Source organism: Echeneis naucrates, chromosome 17, assembly GCF_900963305.1.
Source record: "Echeneis naucrates chromosome 17, fEcheNa1.1, whole genome shotgun sequence".
In the NCBI taxonomy this organism is placed as follows: domain Eukaryota; kingdom Metazoa; phylum Chordata; class Actinopteri; order Carangiformes; family Echeneidae; genus Echeneis; species Echeneis naucrates.
Window position 1 is genome coordinate 9,873,127 of NC_042527.1, and position 18,720 is coordinate 9,891,846.

Sequence of the window (18,720 nt, forward strand, 5' to 3'; positions counted from 1 at the left end):
CAAGTCGAATATTCTATTTTATTTTTTTTTTTTTATATTGTGTGTATATTTTGTGTTTACCACAATGTCTTAGGTATTCAATATATGAAACTTTGGGGTTCATGCTTTCATGGTTGGTTTTTGAATGTCCTCTATTACTACATACTGTATGTATTGCAGCCTGAGTGTTATTATATCATTGTTTCCTCTGTCTGAATTTTTTTTAACATCAATCGATACAAGCAGAGGACAAGGAGGGACACAGGACACAGGTGACAGAGTCACATCATGCTTTTATGATGAAAAAGGAGTTAATTTACAAGACAGACAGTATATAAAACATACATTGAAATAAAAAATAACTCATGTGTGTTCTATAGACAAGTATATTATCTTATCTTATTCCTCCCTTTGAGACCAAGCAGCCATGGGACTGAGCAAAACATGGGGATCCCTGGAAAAAAGACACAGCAGTTAAATCATATGTTACTATACCTACACTATTTACAGTTCAACAGTCATTTTCCTCTGTCAGACATGGCAAGGAGGTCTACAGATTAGATGACGTGATATGGCTAATAGACCTAATATGTACAGTCTCTGTTCTTCACATCCAAGGATCCACACATCCAAAACATAAATGCAACAATTCAGGTAGGCATTTGTGAAGCCAGACAAAAAGGAAAAGTCCAAATTTTGTATTTAGTTTATAACAGTTGTAATTGTGAGTCATCATTTGACAAGCAAAAAAACTTGTCTTTACATTTGCTCTGCGTCTGACTGGAGCACTCAGCACCCATTCCTAGGTTTCAAAAGGCAGTAAAACTGCTTTAAAAAGGAGAAATATCTGCATTAGTGCAAAAAGTAAGGGCGATCAATGGAAAATATTCTGAAATGTTTAACGAGGTTGGTGCCAGGTTGAAAGAGGGAAAGAGAGACAGACAGAGAGAGACAGAGAGGGAGGAAAGGAGACAGAAAGAGGAAGGAGGGTATAGGTTGATCCCAGCCAAATTTGAGAAAACACATCTGTGATTTCCATTTGAGGACTCCAACAAATACAGAGCATTATCAATGACAGCTGCCCCTTTCTGGAGAGTGGAAGAGGTGGAAAAGCATCTCATCAACTCAGACCTGGAGAATAAAGTTGAATTCTGGCACCATCTCGTTCTTAACAGAGGAAAAGGTGAAATTGTTCTTATAAAGGTAATGAAGAAACCTAGGAATGAGTGCCCACCAGGTCTTTGAGAGCTCTGTACACCTCCTCCTACTCCAGATGCATTCTGGGAGAGTGAAAAGGTTCACGATAGATCAATGTAGGTATGCCATTAATAATCATATCCCCATACAGAATTGATCAGTCCCAGCAACCTGCTTGGAATATCAATTACATACAGCTCACATATCGGAAGTGATCCTCTGTGTGTGGATTGATATGTGGACAGTCATCCCAAGTAAACAAGTGCTTCCTCATTAGGATGTGCACTTTAAATAGTGAATGCAGGTGCAGATACCTTGTGCCTGGCTTCTTCTTGTACTTGATTCAAAAGACATTAATGGTCACAATTGCTCTGACAACATTCTGTTTCAACCAGTCCCATGGCCAGCAAGTGTGGCACCCATAGCTCTCCATACAAGTGTACAGTAGGTGAGAGGTTGGCAAGACCAATCACTCTATACAAAAGGCATGCATAGATTAAACCTGCTAAGACCACAAGAAAGAAAAATTGTTCTCTAGAGAGGAACCGATCATTTTCCGATCAGCTCTCAATCATAAACAGAGAAAGAATGATGCTGTGACATTTTTTCATAGTCGCTTATTATTTGTTATGTTGGTGATGAGACTGGTGGGGGCATCAGAAAGTACTTTTCTAATCTACAGACTGAATACCAGCAAACCAGGTCATCACTGTTGCTTTAGATCAAACAGCCTGTCCTGATAACACCTTTTCCCACACAGGTGCCTGAGAGCAAAATATTGCGCCAAGACACCCAGAGTGGCGAGGAGGTCGCCCTATGGCTATAAGAAAATCAGTGACACACTGATTTTTGAAGCTAACAGTCAATTTTCTCTCTTTAGTGTTGCACTGTAAGAGACCCAGAGTTGTTGGTTTGTTTTCCCGCCACATACGGCGACAACAGTGTGGTCCCATTTGCTGCTCTTACTCCCATTGACCACTAGGGGTCAGTATTACCACGAAGAAAGGGGAGCACTTGTACTTGTCTGGTCAAGGTTAAGATGGAGCCAATTGTCTGTCTATGGTGTGTTCAGATAATCCTACACCAACGCTCTGCTAAATGTCCTGAATACCAGAATGTGGCTGTTTGTATTATCAAATCATTGTCCAGTTAGAGGAATCTGCCAACTGTGATATTTCTATTGAGCAGATGTGTAAAAATCTTAAAGAACATCAAGGATTCAGCATCCAGTTTTCATATGGCACCCAGCGCTGACAGAGGCATGCTATGGAAATGAGACTAATAAGCCAAGTAATCACCCAATCAGCTGAGCTCACTTCTCCGTCATCCCATTAGCACTCCTCTCAGCTCCAATTATTCAACTCGAGTCTAATTCAATCAAAAGAGCAGCTTTAGGATTTGGAGTAAGAGATTGATTTATTTGGAGCTAATATATGGTTAGAAATTGTGACTCAAGGCTGTAGAAGTGCAGTCCTGAAGGTTACACAAAAAATTCAGCAAGAGAAAAAAACGCCCGTTCAATTGAGGAATTAAAACGATCTTGCAAAAAAAGGAAAAATAAAGCTTTGCTGGTAATGGTGCCATGTTTATCAGTGTTTGAGGATCTGTCTTATTTTAGTCTCCATCTTTAAAGACTTCCCCAATGAAAGGTATCACTGACAGTGAGATTACTGCAGCTGTGGTGAATGGAGTGTCTAGAAAACAGCACACCATCCTGAGGCTATGACAAATTATAGGACCGCACAGCTTACTTTCTCAAGAATCGTGGTGGAACAGGCTCAGCGCCGCTGGTGTCTACAAACAGCTGGAGCCAGTCTGAGGCAATGGCTTGGTTTCAGAGCTGAGAGTACTGGGACCTTTTCTTGGAGGAAAGCTGCTGAGGATTGGTTTGGCAAAGTCTTTGTGATATCAATTGAAATATTGAAATTGAATATAACATGATCTAACAAACTTTGACAACAAGCCTCTGGGAAGATTTTTAGGTTGGAAGGGAGAGGATAAATGATTTCAGAGAGCATTTCACTTCAGGAAAAAAAAATGTCTCCAACTTTTAAGTGCTCTTGGAGCTTGAATAGATTTAAGTGCTTGTTTTCAAACCTGACCAACATTGATGTCAGTATACAATAGAGTGTTTACTTGTCTAAATGAGCTACAATAGGCAGACGCAAGTGTATGCTCACAGCTCATCACAAAAACACAACCCAACCACCCTTTCTACATTTGAAGGTGAAAGTGTGACAAGATATCAGCAGAGAAAATACACAGAGTCCAGTCCATGGGATTTCATATCCAGAGAACGATCCAGAGTGGTACTGTGCAGAGCTGGAAAGTTCCATAAATGGTCCTTCGCAAATGAATAGGGTGTGAAATGGGGGCACTATTTTTTTCTGTTTTTTATTTATTTATTTTTTTTTATTGGGAACCTGGGTCACCCCTTTCATCTTTGTCTCTACTGATCCAATCACTGCTCCATATTGGATGGCATCAAATGGAGCAACAAGTCATAACACGATAACACTGACTCACAGAACACGTGTCTACTACCACACAACCATATTCCAGCCTAATACTGTGAACAGGGACAATACGGGTCAGAAATGTTAAGACATGGAACAGGAAGAGGTGAGGAGGTTGGTAAAGAGAGGGAGGGGAAGAAGCTAATAAAATGAAACACACTCTCAACTATGCTTATATTTGTGATTGATGCTTACACAATAACACCATCAACAAGCATTACAGACACTCACTCTCTTCTAAAACTAGTTTCCAAAGATAAATACCAGGGAATGGAAACACATACGGGTTAGCCTGGGGAGAAGAAATGTCCATGAAGGCAATGTCCTGTTCTCAACACTGTGCGAGCCAAAATGGTCACTGACACATTGTTAATCTATTCTCCTTCAGCCTCATGAATCTTTAACAGCTGCTCGGTTATTAATCTGGACACAGAAGCTAACGTTGCATCATCTCTCACAGGAGCCAAAAATGGGGTTTGCAGGATATTTAGCAAAAGTTTCAAGAGCCTGAGGCATTCTCACACCTGAGAGAAGCTCTTCTTTAAAAGGTGTTATAAATATGTTTAGATCAGCTGGTCCCAACTTTTCTTTTATTTTATTGAGCTCTATTTGTAACCCCCATGTTCACATGTTAACAATCTGCCTCTTAGAATGCATCTGTGATTATGTCTGCATATAAATTAAAAGATTTTGTCAAATTAACCCTTTAATGTCCTGCACAGCAATTTGGTTGTGTATGTATTTGAATACATTTACCATGAAGTGTCATCTCAACTGTTTGGTAGAGGGCTATATTTTAGAAACTTGAATTTTTTTTTATTTTGTTGTTATTATTGCCCCAAGGAAATGAAAAATGCAAAGAAAAATTTTTTCCATAGCTTTTTTCATCATGAGGACATTAAATGGTTGATATGCAAGTACTAGCTAAATAGTACTAATTTGGTAATATTTGATTATGCTAGCATAATGTTAACATATGCACTTCAGGTATATTGCTGATTCTGGTAAAGGGTAATTAAAAATCTTGAATATTTGTTCAATAGTTGAATAGTTTTTCAACAAAAAAAAGAATCTTTTGCTCAAATAGCAAAATTATTCAGGTGAATATATTGAACATTTTTCTGGCTCAATGTGCATCTGGTTCTACAGCAGAAGTTCAGCACACTTACAGACTTACTGTCAGATGCTAGGTCCACATCTGGACCAATTCTTCCATACTGTCAACCCATACAGGAGGAAAACAGCTGGGAAGTGTAAACATAAGAGCCACAGTGAGGCTGAGCACCCAGGAATATGATGAGCCAAAATTTAAACTTCGAAATACCTCAGATTTAACCTTTTGTAATGCTCTATAGGCCTCAGCGGACAACTGAGAGGTGAATGGCTTTCATACAGTCTGAGTGAACTTTATTGGGTCTTGAGAACAGAACAGTCCCACATGGAGGACAAGGAGATTTGAAACAGTAAACAGTGAAAAGGGTACTGAGAACAACAGCTGATTTAAATTAAACGGAGGACAAGCAACAGAACACTTCAAATAAAGTTTTTCATCATATTTTTTGTTTTCAAAACCACAGTACTACTCTCCACTATACGATGCACATGGTGTGGGTAGGGTTAACACGACTTCATTTACATTTGAATCCTCGGTCTCCAGCCAGGGACCCCTCCCAAAGGAGGACCCAGTGGGGGTGGAAGGGTGGGGTGGGGTTGAGGAGGGGGGATGCACTGGGCTAGGGGGGCAGAGACATTCGCACACCAACCGCCTCAGAGACAGAGAGAGAGCACTCATCGTCACATGTTGTGATTGCTGCATTGCCAAATTGCATGTTTATTCATTTCTAACTGTGAATGCTGCTCCTTCCATTTCAAATAACCTTGATGTTGGATTTGTGGGAAGGCGTGTGTGTTATACTGTGCAACTTTATGCAAGCACAGCAACAGCAGATGGTCTTGTGATCATTCTGACAGCTTGTAAGATGGCAGTGGCAATTATTATTATTATATAGCTGATTCATGCACACAATACTGTAGAAAAAAATCATCTAAAGACACTATGGCTTTGTACAGTTCCTTTGGAGAATGAATTTTGCCTCTATGGTTTTACACACAGTATCAGTGGAATGTAATATTTTAAGAGAGTAACTGTGTGGTCACACTCACTCTGATAGTTAGGTTTACTCTTCCTGAGAAAAGGTACTATACACTACAAGGATGATCGTGTAGATGTAACGCAAGCACCTCCATTGTGTTACTTTGTGTCCTCTGCCTGCCTCTGAGCATGGCCCAACACTCCAGGCTGCTCCCCCCTGGCAGCACTGGGAAGGTCAGGCGTACACCAACACAGCGTAGGTCAGGGACCAGGTAGGGTGGAGGCCAGTGGTTCGCTCCTCTCCTGTTGATGAAAGAGCGTATGATCTAGAGGAGGGAAAGCAGAGGTCACATTGACTTCCTTTTTCCCTCCTATTCTACTGAGCAACCCTCCTGTGGCCACCAGCCCTGTCCCCTTGCTGTCGCTTGTATTGGTTGCAAAATGGTTACTGTAATGGCCCGTGTCCGGTGGGTTTGACTTCCTAACCAAACCCTTTGACTACAGGCAGCCACAGCAACTCATGGCTAGTGTGCTCGTCCCAAACTCACACAGCTTACATTGTCGCAAATTCGAAAAAAGACAGGGCCAAATCATGTTTTGTTTGTCTATTTATCATTTATGTGAATGATCCAAATCTGTTCCTCCTTGCAAAATATTATAAGTAGATTACTTTCAACTTCAATTAAACTTTTTCTCATTCTAAACAAATTACATGATGATATTAGTTAAATGTTTGACCCAATATAATCTTTCTCACTGTTCAACTGCGCTGAGACTAGATATCAGCTGTTCTTAATGTTCTATAGAAAGCATCTTTAAAATTTTAGACATTTACAACTTAACTCTGCAGGTCTGCATGCATGACTCTTAACGAGGTAATTACTTATAAATAGATGGTAGTCAGGTCTCCTCACGTTACTTTCCTCTTAAAATCCCAGACTGCACAGAGTACAGTAAAGGGAACATTTTAGGAGAATTTCCTCTTTAATGTGACTGGGAGTAAAGACTACCAGCATACCACAACTCAGTAATTGTGCCAATTCACAACTTATGTTACATAGATCTTAACTCTATCCTGATCAAGCATGAATGAAAAGTAGTGTTTTCAAATCTATCAGTGCTGATACTTACAGCATCATTCAAACATGTTTTTCACAACATGCTGAAAAAACCCACTGAGAGGCAGAGAGATGAGGGTAATTTTGTTCTCGTTCACAAATCAAACCAAAACAAGTCACGGCTCCAATTTTGCTGTAAATGCTCAATTTTGAATGGAGCCATTGAAGGGAGCTTACATTGGGCTTTCAAACTTCTTTGCGAGTCAGTGGCTGTGTGCGTTTGTGTGTGTCAAACACGTTTTTGGGACGTGCTCATGCCTCCCCCGAGGGACCCCTGGCTGCGTTGTTTCATATCATCTTCATGTTGAACTTCCTGGTCCCTCCTGAGGAACCTCCAGTTGCGGGTTCAGATTTCCGGAAAGAGTACTCCACTGTGAAGTTGTTCTTGCGTTGGCCACGACCCCGGCTCCACACGAACAACAGCAGGAAACAGAAGAGGACCACCCCCAGGAAGGTAATGCAACCCATTGCCGTGGAGACCAAGATAGTGGTCAGGTCCAAGGTGAACTTGAGAAAAACGCGTGTGCTGTTCATATTTGTGTCGTTGAAGAACTCGCCATTGTACAGCGAGCGGTTGAGAAAGAAGGCTGAAGCGGCGTCAAGCGGCTGGCCACGCACAGTGAGCGTAGCGAAGTAGGTGTCATTGCCTCCAGCATTACTGGCAATACAGATGTATGTTCCGCTGTCAGTAAGCTGGGCATAGCGGATCTCCAGGGTGCCGCTGGGGAGAACAGTGATGCGTCCTGAGCTCTTAGCTGTGATCCGTCTGCGCTGTGGAGAAATCCACACAATAGCAGGTGCAGGTTCTCCTTCAGCTCGACACAGAAAACTCACTGGCTGGCCTTCACGAGCGATCACCTGTGGGTGGTGGAGGAGAGGAGGAAAGGAGTTCAGGAAAGTCAGTGAGCAAAGAAGAATATGCAAACCAACACTTGGCTTTGTTACAGAATACTCTAAGTGGTTATCAAGGCTGTTAGCATAACTTCAGTAACTTTTGGTTGCTGTATGAAAGAGAAGCAGTAGCATCTTCGTTACCTGCTGCAGTTTGCGGTTGCGTATCTTAGGCTTCTGGCACGTAAAATGATCAAAGAGTGCAGAATCTGTGAAGGTGCTGAGGCTGACCCCTTGCACCTCCACTGGCCCCGCACACACTGGCATTCTGCCTTCAAAGTTGAGGGTCTTGCGTCTTTGCAGGATCCACAACAGACGGCAGTCACACATCAGGGGGTTCCCATCCACTCTGAGCGTCTCCAGACTGTTGACAGAGTGGAAGGAGCCCTCTTCCAGAGTCTGCAGGTCATTGGTGGAGAAGTTGAGGACTCGAATCTGCCGTAGGCCTCCAAAGGCATGAGGCTCCACTGTCATCAACCCTGTGCTTACCATGATGAGCTCCTTCAGCCTGAGCAGGTCCTTAAATGCCCAGGGCTCTAACGTGGTGATGGGATTGTAGGAAAGGTTAAGGTGGGTCAGGTGCACCAGGTTCTTGAAGGAGGCCGAGGGGACGGAGGTGATGTTGGTATGGGTGATGGAGAGCCAGTGGAGGTCCAGGCCCTGGAAACTAAGCGGGGAGATATACTCGAGGTAAGGCCATTGATGAATGTCCAGACCCCTCAGATTGGAGAGCTTTCTGAAGTTCTGGTCCTCCAGAGCAGTGATACTGAGGTGACGGAGGCGAAGAGTGACCAGGCTGCGGAGATAGGACAGTGTTTGGCCAGAGATGGATGTCAGGTTGCAACGTTCTATTGTGAGATCCTCCAGTCCCAGAAGGCCTGAGAATGCCTGGAAGACACATGGGGCAGAGGAGTTAGATATGAATGTTCAATGTTACTGTGAGCACAAACACACTAAAGAAAGTGTGTTTTCACCAGACCAAACTTATAGGCTCATCAGTATGATACAAACCAATACGAGGCCTGTATAATACACTTCAGAGTTTATTCTACAAATATCAAGTTTCAAGCGTCATTCCAAAACTTCTGAGATTTGTTTAAAATAAAGTGAGATCAATGAAGTCTCCAGTTCATAAATTAATGAAAAGATGCTTACCTTATGTGAGATGTAAACCAGATCGTTGTCTCCAACCTCCAGATGTTTCAAACTCCTCAGATCCTGGAAAGTGTAGTCCAACAAAATCACCATCTTGTTCTCACTCAGGTCCAAGCTGGTCAGATTCCCCAACTTGGCAAAGGCTCCCATGGGTACTAACTTGAGCTGGTTTCCCCTTAACTTTAGCACTTTCAGACTCTGGAGGGTAGCGAAGGCATTGGGCTCTAATGTGGCGATGAGGTTTTCACTGAGGTCCACTTCCTCCAGTCGTGGGTATGGCGCCAGGTCACCTGCCTGTATCCAGCGAAGCCGGTTCTTGCTGAGGTCCAGGAGCTGTGTCTCTGTGGGAATGCCCTCTGGGATGTTTGTGAGCCGTCGCCGCTGACACGACACCGACCTCAGCTGAGCCGAGCACTCGCACCGTGGCGGACAGGCCTGGCTACTTCCTGGCAGCGTCAAGGTTATCACGGCAACCAGACATGCAGCCAGGACCCATTGCCACACTCTTGAACATGGCTCAAAGGCATGCCCACCAGGGCCAGGAGAGCCAATCATGGCCCTGGTCCTCTGACTCCTCGCCTGTCGCAGACAGGGTCAGTATACCACACACCTACAGGAGGAGAGGGAGGGAAGTGGAAGCAGAGAGAGAAGAGTGAATAAAGTTGGAGTCCTTCATCCATTATCTCACAGGCTCATAAAAATTACATCCACATGGCTGTGAATTATCCATGTGTCCGACAGCTGAAGTAACATTGTACTGACAGCCCTGGAGATCTGAGCGATAACGACACGGCATTAAAATACAACCGAAGAGACCCCATTACAAGAACACAGATCCCTCTAAGATATTTAACATAATTTTTCTTTTCGGCAATTCATCTGTGTTTTCAGTTGAAGAGCTGGGGCAGTGGAACCTTCTAGCTTCAGCTGAATTCACCCACGTCGCATCTCCTCTGCTCTTGCAGCACCGAAGCGTCAGCTCTATTTTGACAAAAACAATGAATTTATTACCAGCGAGCGTAAACACACATTGAACTCAACTACGCTTGCCGTGCCTTTCGCCGCACAAGGAGAATAAGGTGTTTGAATCACTGCGTAGTCAAGTCAAATTATTGTCATGTCTGATCAGGTATGCGATGATGCCAGTGTGTGTGGGATGTGGCATTTTTCTGGGTATGAATTAAAAATCGTTTTGGTCCTCCTTGCACAAAGATGAGATGAATCACTTGGGCTTTAACATTCCTTGAGGCAACCTGTCATCTCTCCCACGCACTGTTTTCGTCTCAGATACAGTCAAGGAGCACCTGGCATCAGACCTGCATCGCTACTTAGTGTCCATCCAGTAGTCAGGAAAGGATTATAGAATAATTTAGAGAATAACTTTGTTTTGTTTGATCCAAACTGTTTTCCAGATACTCCAGATACTCAGTTGAATGTCTGGCTGTTTACTTGGATTTTTATTTGGCAGATGAGATGGAAATGATAAAGAATACAGTCAATCATAATTTCCAGGGAGCATCATATTAAAATGCAATCTAATGTTGGCACTGGAAGGGAGAAAAGTAATAGAGATGAATAATATGTGTTGGTTTGTGCTTAACGGGAAGTCTTCAGAGGACAAGTCACAGATAAAAGGAGTATCTGTTTCCCTCACAGTTCGGGCTTCACCCCAATTCTCTTTCTAGCAAGTTAGATTAAGAAAATAGCCTCTTGAACACCTAATCACATATGACTATTTCAGTGCTTCGGCATCAATGGGATCAAACAGGATGAAATGGGATTAAAGCTAAATTTAAATGATTGCACACATCAATTCTTTGCGCAATCATTATATTTTCACACATAGAAGCAACACACACACACACACGACAAACTGCAGTAAAACCTGCAGAGATTGTGTGTCATCTACTAAGCCTCAGGGTGGATAAATCCCACCATTTTCGATAGGCCTGGAAAAACACTATTTACGGCTCTCATATCTGAAGGATCTGGTTGAAATCTGGCACAATTTCTCCTTTTGCTCAGAGACAAAACGCAGGCGGAGAGAGGTTGCTGTGCCGACTGCTGCGCAAACTGACCCATTTCTGAGCAACAGCCCAGCCTCGCACTGTCAACCAGCAACAACTCATCATGACCACAACAACACCAGCAAACCTCAGTGTCTCCGTGGAATAGAGCCCAGGAGAGGAACAGAAAGATCTGAAAAACAAACATGGCTATACAGATGTTTTGAAATGACAAGCTATTTATAAAACAAAGTCAAACTGAATTTGGGGAAGGGAAACCTTTGTAGCAGTGACGTGATGATATTTCCTCTTCCCACACCTTTAGGTATGGCTCTACGATTGGTGACAGTGGCCATTTTGTCCGTCTGTTGGTACACCGCCTTGATTAAAATATCAAGTCAACTGTTCATGAATCCTAATAACCTGCTGACTTCTCAGGTGCTGCAATGAGCTTGACATTTGTGGTTCAGAGTCTCAATTATTGCATGGATTGGCCCCAAATTTAGAACAGACCTTTATGGCCTTCCATTTCTAATGGGGTCAAACTTTACAATGTTCATTGAAATATCTCAAATCCACTCACTGCACTGGCACAAACTTTTGTGCAGCAAATCATCATGTCCAGATGATGAACCCTCAAAACTTTTGAGCAAAGCATTGCTATGCTCAGACAGATAAGGCTATACACTCTTGATTTTCTTCTCTGTCATTATAGCGTGTGTGTGTGTGTGTCTCAGTGCACATCTGCCCAGCCCCTCTGCACTGTGATAGATGCAACCAGTCTCCACCCCTGAGAGTTATTCTATGGGTCAGTGGCAGAGTCGCAGCATGAATCAGTGCACTGACATCTTTGAGGCACACAAGGTCTACGCTGCTTCACTCAAGGACATACGGGGATCCTTAAAACACACACACACACACACACACACACCAAATACACAGACCCAGAGGAGTCTGCACATCATCTGGTGAGCAGACAAATAAATACACTTTTCTCCCATATCCATGCCAAATACAGAGGACAGCTTTTTCTATTATTGTTGCAGCAGGTGGTTTTATCACCAGATTGCGCCCTTCTGTGCATCTGACTGCTTCCATATTCTGCTGGAAAATAAAAGAGCACAGGGCTGGTCCTACAACATGTCGCTACATCTGGAGAGCCATAACACACAAAATTACAGCAGGGGTCCCAAAATCCATTATTCGTGCTGTTAATCAACATCTGGCAGATGTTAAGGTAGCAGCAGTGGCAGACCGGTTGTCCAGGGACAACATGGAGGAAGAATGGGGAAGGAATCAGCACAGATGCTAAAAATAACTCACCTTTTGATTGCTGACCTAATGAACAGATGTTGGGGGACGAGATATCACATACCTGCTCGATCACACACACATCATTGGAGCATTGATGACCACAGCCAGATGTCTCATACACCCGTTGTTTCACCTGATTTATACAGTGTGGTTAGTGTGATTAAAACCAGTATGGCTACGAAAAGACACATCTTAAAAAACTGTGGAGATAAGATAAGGTTGTGGGCATTGTCTGGTGTATTTGTGTGTTTGTGAGGCAGTATGTCTGACTGTAAATAGGTCATCCATGCTGACTGGTAGCCTTTATAAGCCTTTATATTTGGCCATCAGAGCATGGCTTTCCTCAACTCTTGTATCCAGCCCTCCTAAGCTTTCCCTGGCTTTCTGTTACACTCCCCCTCTCATTCACACACAAACACGTACAACTTCACATCTACACACACACACAATAAAAACCTCATAGAAATACGATTCACCAACAGTGATGTATAAGCAGTTCATTAGGAGTAGTATGAGCAGGTTATTCAAGAAAGCTCTCACATTTTATTGTTGAAAACAAGCTGAGGTGCAAACCTGACATTTTTACTTCCAAAGGAAAGCTGACAGTTTGTACTTTTGCTAAGTAGCTATAAACCCAGTTTTAAGCCTGTGCGTAGTCACTCCATTTTAAGCCCAAGTCAAATATGAAATATAATTTAGCAGCTCTTTCAAGGGGGATGTGTGTCTGTGTGTTTGTCAGAGAGAGAGGAAGAATAATGTTTTGATTAAATCTGCAAAGTCTCAGTTTGGCCATACAAGAAATGTCAGGTCCAGGTAAATATAAACGTTTATTTTGAGTATTTTAAGTATGAAAACTAAAATTATGTTTCTTTGTGTCTTTTCTCCAAGTGAAAGTCTAAACACTCGGAGGACATGAAAAAGCCCAACAGAAGCTGTTGATGAAAACAAAGAAAACTGTCATCAGAAGATCATTTAGGGAAGCTCTTTACAGATCCTCACAATCTGGAGACGTAGAACATCTGGACGAGGATCGCTGAGATAAATAAATGAAAAAGAAACAAGAACAATAAGACTACGAACACATTGACAAACTTCAGGTTTACTTCATGACCATCGTGACAGCTAACGACAACCAAACATTTACGATGAAAGAACATTTTTCAGGCTGACATCTGCTCAGTGAGCTGCAGCATGAAACGTAAAAGACACTTCGACTGTTTACAGCTTACTAAGAGGCATGGTACTCTGTGTGCCATCCAGTCCTACCACAGCTTCACCTCATGGATGGATGGAAAATTATGGAATTGAAAAAGACACACCTACTTTAACAAGTACACTCTCTGCCAGAAAATATAATTACTGAACTTTACATGACTGAACTCCATCAACGCTGTAAACAAAATGCACAACTTGTGAATTCAAAGCTGAACTTTTCCTCTTACTTGTCAACTTCAAATTGTTAAAAACTATAAAGTGGCTCTTAAGAGAATAAAATAAATACAATTTTATTCTCTCATAAATTTGATTAATATAGACCACAATGAACACACACACACACACACACACACTGAGTAGACAAGCTGTTAAACTGAAGATGTAAGGTATCATATCCACACTGCCAGTCTCAATCCTTTCATACTCTCCTGACAACTGAGTCTGGAGCACAGCAAGAGCGCACACACACGCAAACACACACACACAGTTCATTGTTTCAAGAAGCATCAGGCCTTATTGATGACTGTCTCCTCATGCAGAGGATGATATTTCACTAACAGAGAGACACTTTCTGACTTACGTAGCATCCTACTTTACTGTACTGTTCCCTCTAGCCTGGTGATCCCTAAAATACTTCACAGATCTTTGTGATTTCTCTGAACTGAAATACATCTGAATCTCTCCTGAGCAGTGCAGAAAAGCAAAACACCAGCAGTCAGAGTTTGTTAGCAAAACGCAGCAGGAGATGGGGAAGCCAAACTCCAGACTCACTTCTCTACTGGCATCAAAGCCAAAGCCAAACTCATGCATCATGCACAGCACATCAAGAACAATGTCTGACAGCCACCGAGGCTCAACAACACAATCCGCACAAAAAATTATAATAATATATAAACGTATTCTTCTTCATTATGGCGAAAGACTCTTCCAGTTCTCAAATGATTTCTCCAACAAACATCACACCATCGAAAACAAGTTACTTTCATTTTACTAAAAATAATTTTAACGCTGTAACACACACACTGAATTCATGCAGGAGCTGTCTAGGTTGGTGTGTGAGTAGGAGGCAGACAACGGTAAGTGGATTAGAAAGGAGATGAGCCAGAAAGGTTGCCTCATCCGTGTGTGTGCCCACATGTATGTGTTTGTGTCATGTTTTCACTTTGAACTTCAGCAACACTGAGGGAAGGGATGAAGTGTGACTGGAAAATCCCATGACAGTGATCGCTTTAGTCTGCATACGTTCCAGTCAGTGCAGCAGAACTTACTCATTGTGATTAATCACAAGCGCCTGATACATAAAATGTCATCAATGAATGTTTATTAAATGATATGCAGTTTACCTTTCCTGCTCTAAATTTTATTACTATGAAAATAGGTCAACTACTGAGGTCTCAAATCTCAAATCTGAATCAGTATAAAAAAAAAAAAAAACTGTCAAAAGAATGAATGAAAATGTGCGATTCACACTCAGCCCTCAGATCTGCCAAAAACATTCTATCAATAAATTCCCATATACATATATTTTGGTTTGTGAAGCGACATATTTAACATTTACTACCATATTAAAGTCTCAGTACTGGCCAAGGTAAATGAAGAAATATGCATCCATCCATCTTCATCTGCTCATCCAGGGTCGGGGAGCCCCAGACTACCCTTTCTGTGGCCACCTCAACCACCTCCCGACGCGTTCCCAGGCCAGTGGGGAGATATAATCTCTCCACCTGGTCCTCGGTCTGCCCCGAGGCCTCCTCCCAGCCCGACGTGCCTGGAACACCACCCAAGGGAGGCGATCAGCAGGTACCCTGACCAGATGACCTCACCACCTCAACTGTACCCAGTAACCCAGTAATATGCCTCCACAAAACATATGTAGACCGGATGGGCATACTCCCAGGCCTCCTCCAGGATCCTCAGACATATAAAATATAACATAACTAAAATTGCTGACAATAATGAGATGCGTGATCCAAAAGTGTTGTTGATGCTCAGGTCTCGGAGTGAACCATTATCTTAAGAACGGCTGCTTCACAACATGTATCTAGCACCCCTTTGGTGAGGACTGAGCCCTTCTTGCCATTCCTACATGGAATTGATTGGTAGATTTTATATCATGAGACATGCACATTGAGAAACATGCATACAAAATATATTTTTGCTTCTCTTCTTTGATGTTTGATGTTACATTATTCCTCGCTTCATTTTGCTCCCACTCAATGCAAGCTTTGTTGTTTTTCTTTCTGTTATAATGAGCAACAGTGCTCTACAGTCCCATTCATCAAATCCATGACAAACATCAATGAAGCGTGCGTGTGGGCATGTTTCAGTCCTCTGAAGTGATCATATGAGTGCATGGAGTTTTTTTGTGCTGTAATTATTTTCTCTGAGCTCACTGCAGACCACATTCACTGTCCACCTGTGGAAACAAAGCACCATCTACTGTGCTGCAGTTGATACCAAACGTTCCTCAGGCTACAGTCATAACTGGCAATTTCAAAGAAATTAAAATGATCCAAAAGGATTCCTGATTTGAAAACTAAGAGCTGGAGAATTTTTAGTTTCTCATCTCTCACAGCATGTATATTTCAATCTTTGTGTGAAATCTCCCCTGCATATAAAATCAATTAAAGTGGAATTCTACACATGCGTGCACACACACACACACACACACACACACACACACACACACACACAGGCTTTCTCTGCTTCTCCCTCTGTCTTTGTTTCTTCTTTCTTTCTGAACATAATCTGACAGCTGAGGAATGTCCTGTATTTGACAGTCATGATAAATATAGACAGTGAGATTTAAGGGGAAAAACAAAAATAAAACACAGCAGCAGCAGCCAGAGAATCACTTCAAACAATGTTTGTTCTCTTCAAAAGCAGAACAAACATCTATGATTTATGTATGACACTGATGTGTCCCATCCGTCGCCTTCCATCGCTGTCTTATGTGGAACAAACACACATTGACATGGACTGACTGATGTATTGTTGAAAATTTGGCAAAATTACCAATCTGAATTTAATTACAGTTGCAAATCTAAATATAAACGTGAGTCTTTTCAATCCAGGTGTTTTCAATCTTTAATAAAAAAAAAGTAGAAATATTAGTATGTTGTAATCTGTTGTAGACTAATCAAAACAAGACAAACATGCTTTATGATTGCAATGATTGTCCAAACGAAACCAAACATAAACCATCATAATAATAATGCCATCATCAACTATCAGCTGAAAATAGAGAACAGAATAGAGTGCTATTATGTTAATGTTTTGACACGACACCCAGTTCAAGAAAATCACACGTACACACACAAGTGTGAGAGTTTAGTTGCTTTTGGGCAACCGCTGTGAAACTTAAATCCGTGTTTCACTGAAGAAGACATGATAACTCATGCACACTGCACAATGCATGAATATTTTAATTTCTTCCTGTTTTGTGTGTGTGTCTGCGGTGTTTCTGTCAAATCAAACAACTCAGGGGTAAACCTGACATCTAAGGGTTGGTTAAAGTCTATTTGTTCAAAATTCATTCAGTGCACTTCACAGTGCAATTCACTGGCTGAAACCATAAATGTGTGATTTCTCTTTGCCGCTGACGGTGGATCTAAAGGCACAGCTAAACTCATCCAGAATGTTATGTTTTGAAAAACAAGGCACAGTCAGTATCAATCAGTCCTCATCTTTACTCAACATAGATCCTTTTGTTTCAGGGAAGGTCTTGCACAGTTAATTAGTGTCGCTATTCTGATGATTTTTACATCCTGCAGTGTTTTGACCTGCTTTTCTCTGCCGCCAACCTGAGCACATGGCTACACATGCTGAGAGCACAGACTGATGGAAAAGCACACAGACGGACACACACAGTGCAGCAAACCTCGCCTACAACCACATGACCTCTGCTCAGGTGTAAAATCTTTAACTAGTCATTTGACTCTGGCGAATTCAGTCACAGTAAACCCGTGCACACTTTTTCCAACGCATGACATCACACTTTCCTCTCCAACTTATAATGAGGTCACATGATCAGTGGAGGGTCAGGGGTCACAGCGTTGTAATAGCGCAGTGTTAATTTGGGCTTAGTTGGCAGACATTAGTGGCATACCAGGGCTAAAAGTGGAACAGATTGGTTTACATCCCAGCTAAAGTCAACCTCTCATTATCACTAAATCACTCAGTCTGTTTAAACGCTAAAAATACTTATATCAGAGGCAGCTCTGACTGACTTGTATATACACGCTGCTGCCATGTACAGTAACTCCACAGGCACGTCCTTGAAAGCAAAGCATTAGAAGCTCAAAAACTGTTGTAGAAGAAGGAAATTCTTTTTGGATGTTCTTCACAAGTGAAGTAAGACAGTGCAAGAATGTCTACTCTAATTGGGAGATTTTCCTTGGCAACACATCTGAACCTCATTCATGTACATCCAGCAGTTATGGGAACTACAAGTGTTTTCCCATTACTCTTGATGGTCCTCATTAGTGAGCAGGTTGGAGCGACATGAGAGCCCTATAGAGCCCATTTCTTCTTGCAGACGATGTAGATAATTAGCAGCTCTAAGTTGAGATGTGTGATGCCTTGGAATTGCATGTACTTCCGCCCGTGTGATACAGCACTGCACGTGCCCCATTGGGTTTTTTTCAATAAAGAACTTGCTCTGGAGATCAGACGTTTGGAGACCGGCCAACTGGTAGGAAGACAGAAGACTTACAAGTTATTAAGTCCTGTACATAGACTGCTGGAGCTACACAAATTGTGCGTGTGTGTGTATGTGAATAAGCCTGTATTTACATGGATTTATATGAACGTATTGAGGAAAACATTTAGTGTGGTGTTTAGTTTATTGTTTGTGGTGTGATTAACCAGCGAGTGCAGAGATTATTATACCATTAGTAACTTAGAGAGAAAGCGTTAAGAATAGCACAGTGATAATGTTCATTTAATCAAACTTGACCTGCCTATAAGAAGGGGAGAAATAAAAACACACGCATGCAGACACCGCTCATTTTGACTGACACACACTATGACAAGTGGCTGAACAGCCTTGAATTAGACTTGCCCCTTGGGGATCTGTAGCCGTTTTCATGGTGTGGATTGAAATGACTCATTAATTACCTCACACACGCTACGAAAACTTTGGTAAGCACCCTCAGCCTTATTTGGTGTTATTACCTCAATAAAAAGAGAGTATTTTGTCTCTTACGACACATCAGTGCAGCATTTTGTCGGTCGTG

The 18,720-nt window shown here is 42.1% G+C and overlaps 1 protein-coding gene across 1 annotated transcript in view; it reads right to left on the reverse strand.

The window, feature by feature from the left end:
* Nucleotides 1-308: 308 nt before the first annotated feature.
* Nucleotides 309-18,720, reverse strand: part of lingo3b (leucine rich repeat and Ig domain containing 3b) — a 33,124-nt gene continuing 14,712 nt past the window's right edge. Inside the window, exons 2-4 of the mRNA XM_029525378.1 lie at nt 8,949-9,558; nt 7,938-8,681; nt 309-7,760 (exon numbers count right to left, since the gene is read on the reverse strand). Coding sequence (XP_029381238.1) covers nt 7,191-7,760; nt 7,938-8,681; nt 8,949-9,503 — 1,869 coding nt within the window. The 5' untranslated portion in view covers nt 9,504-9,558 and the 3' untranslated portion in view covers nt 309-7,190. The remainder of the gene's footprint in view (nt 7,761-7,937; nt 8,682-8,948; nt 9,559-18,720) is intronic.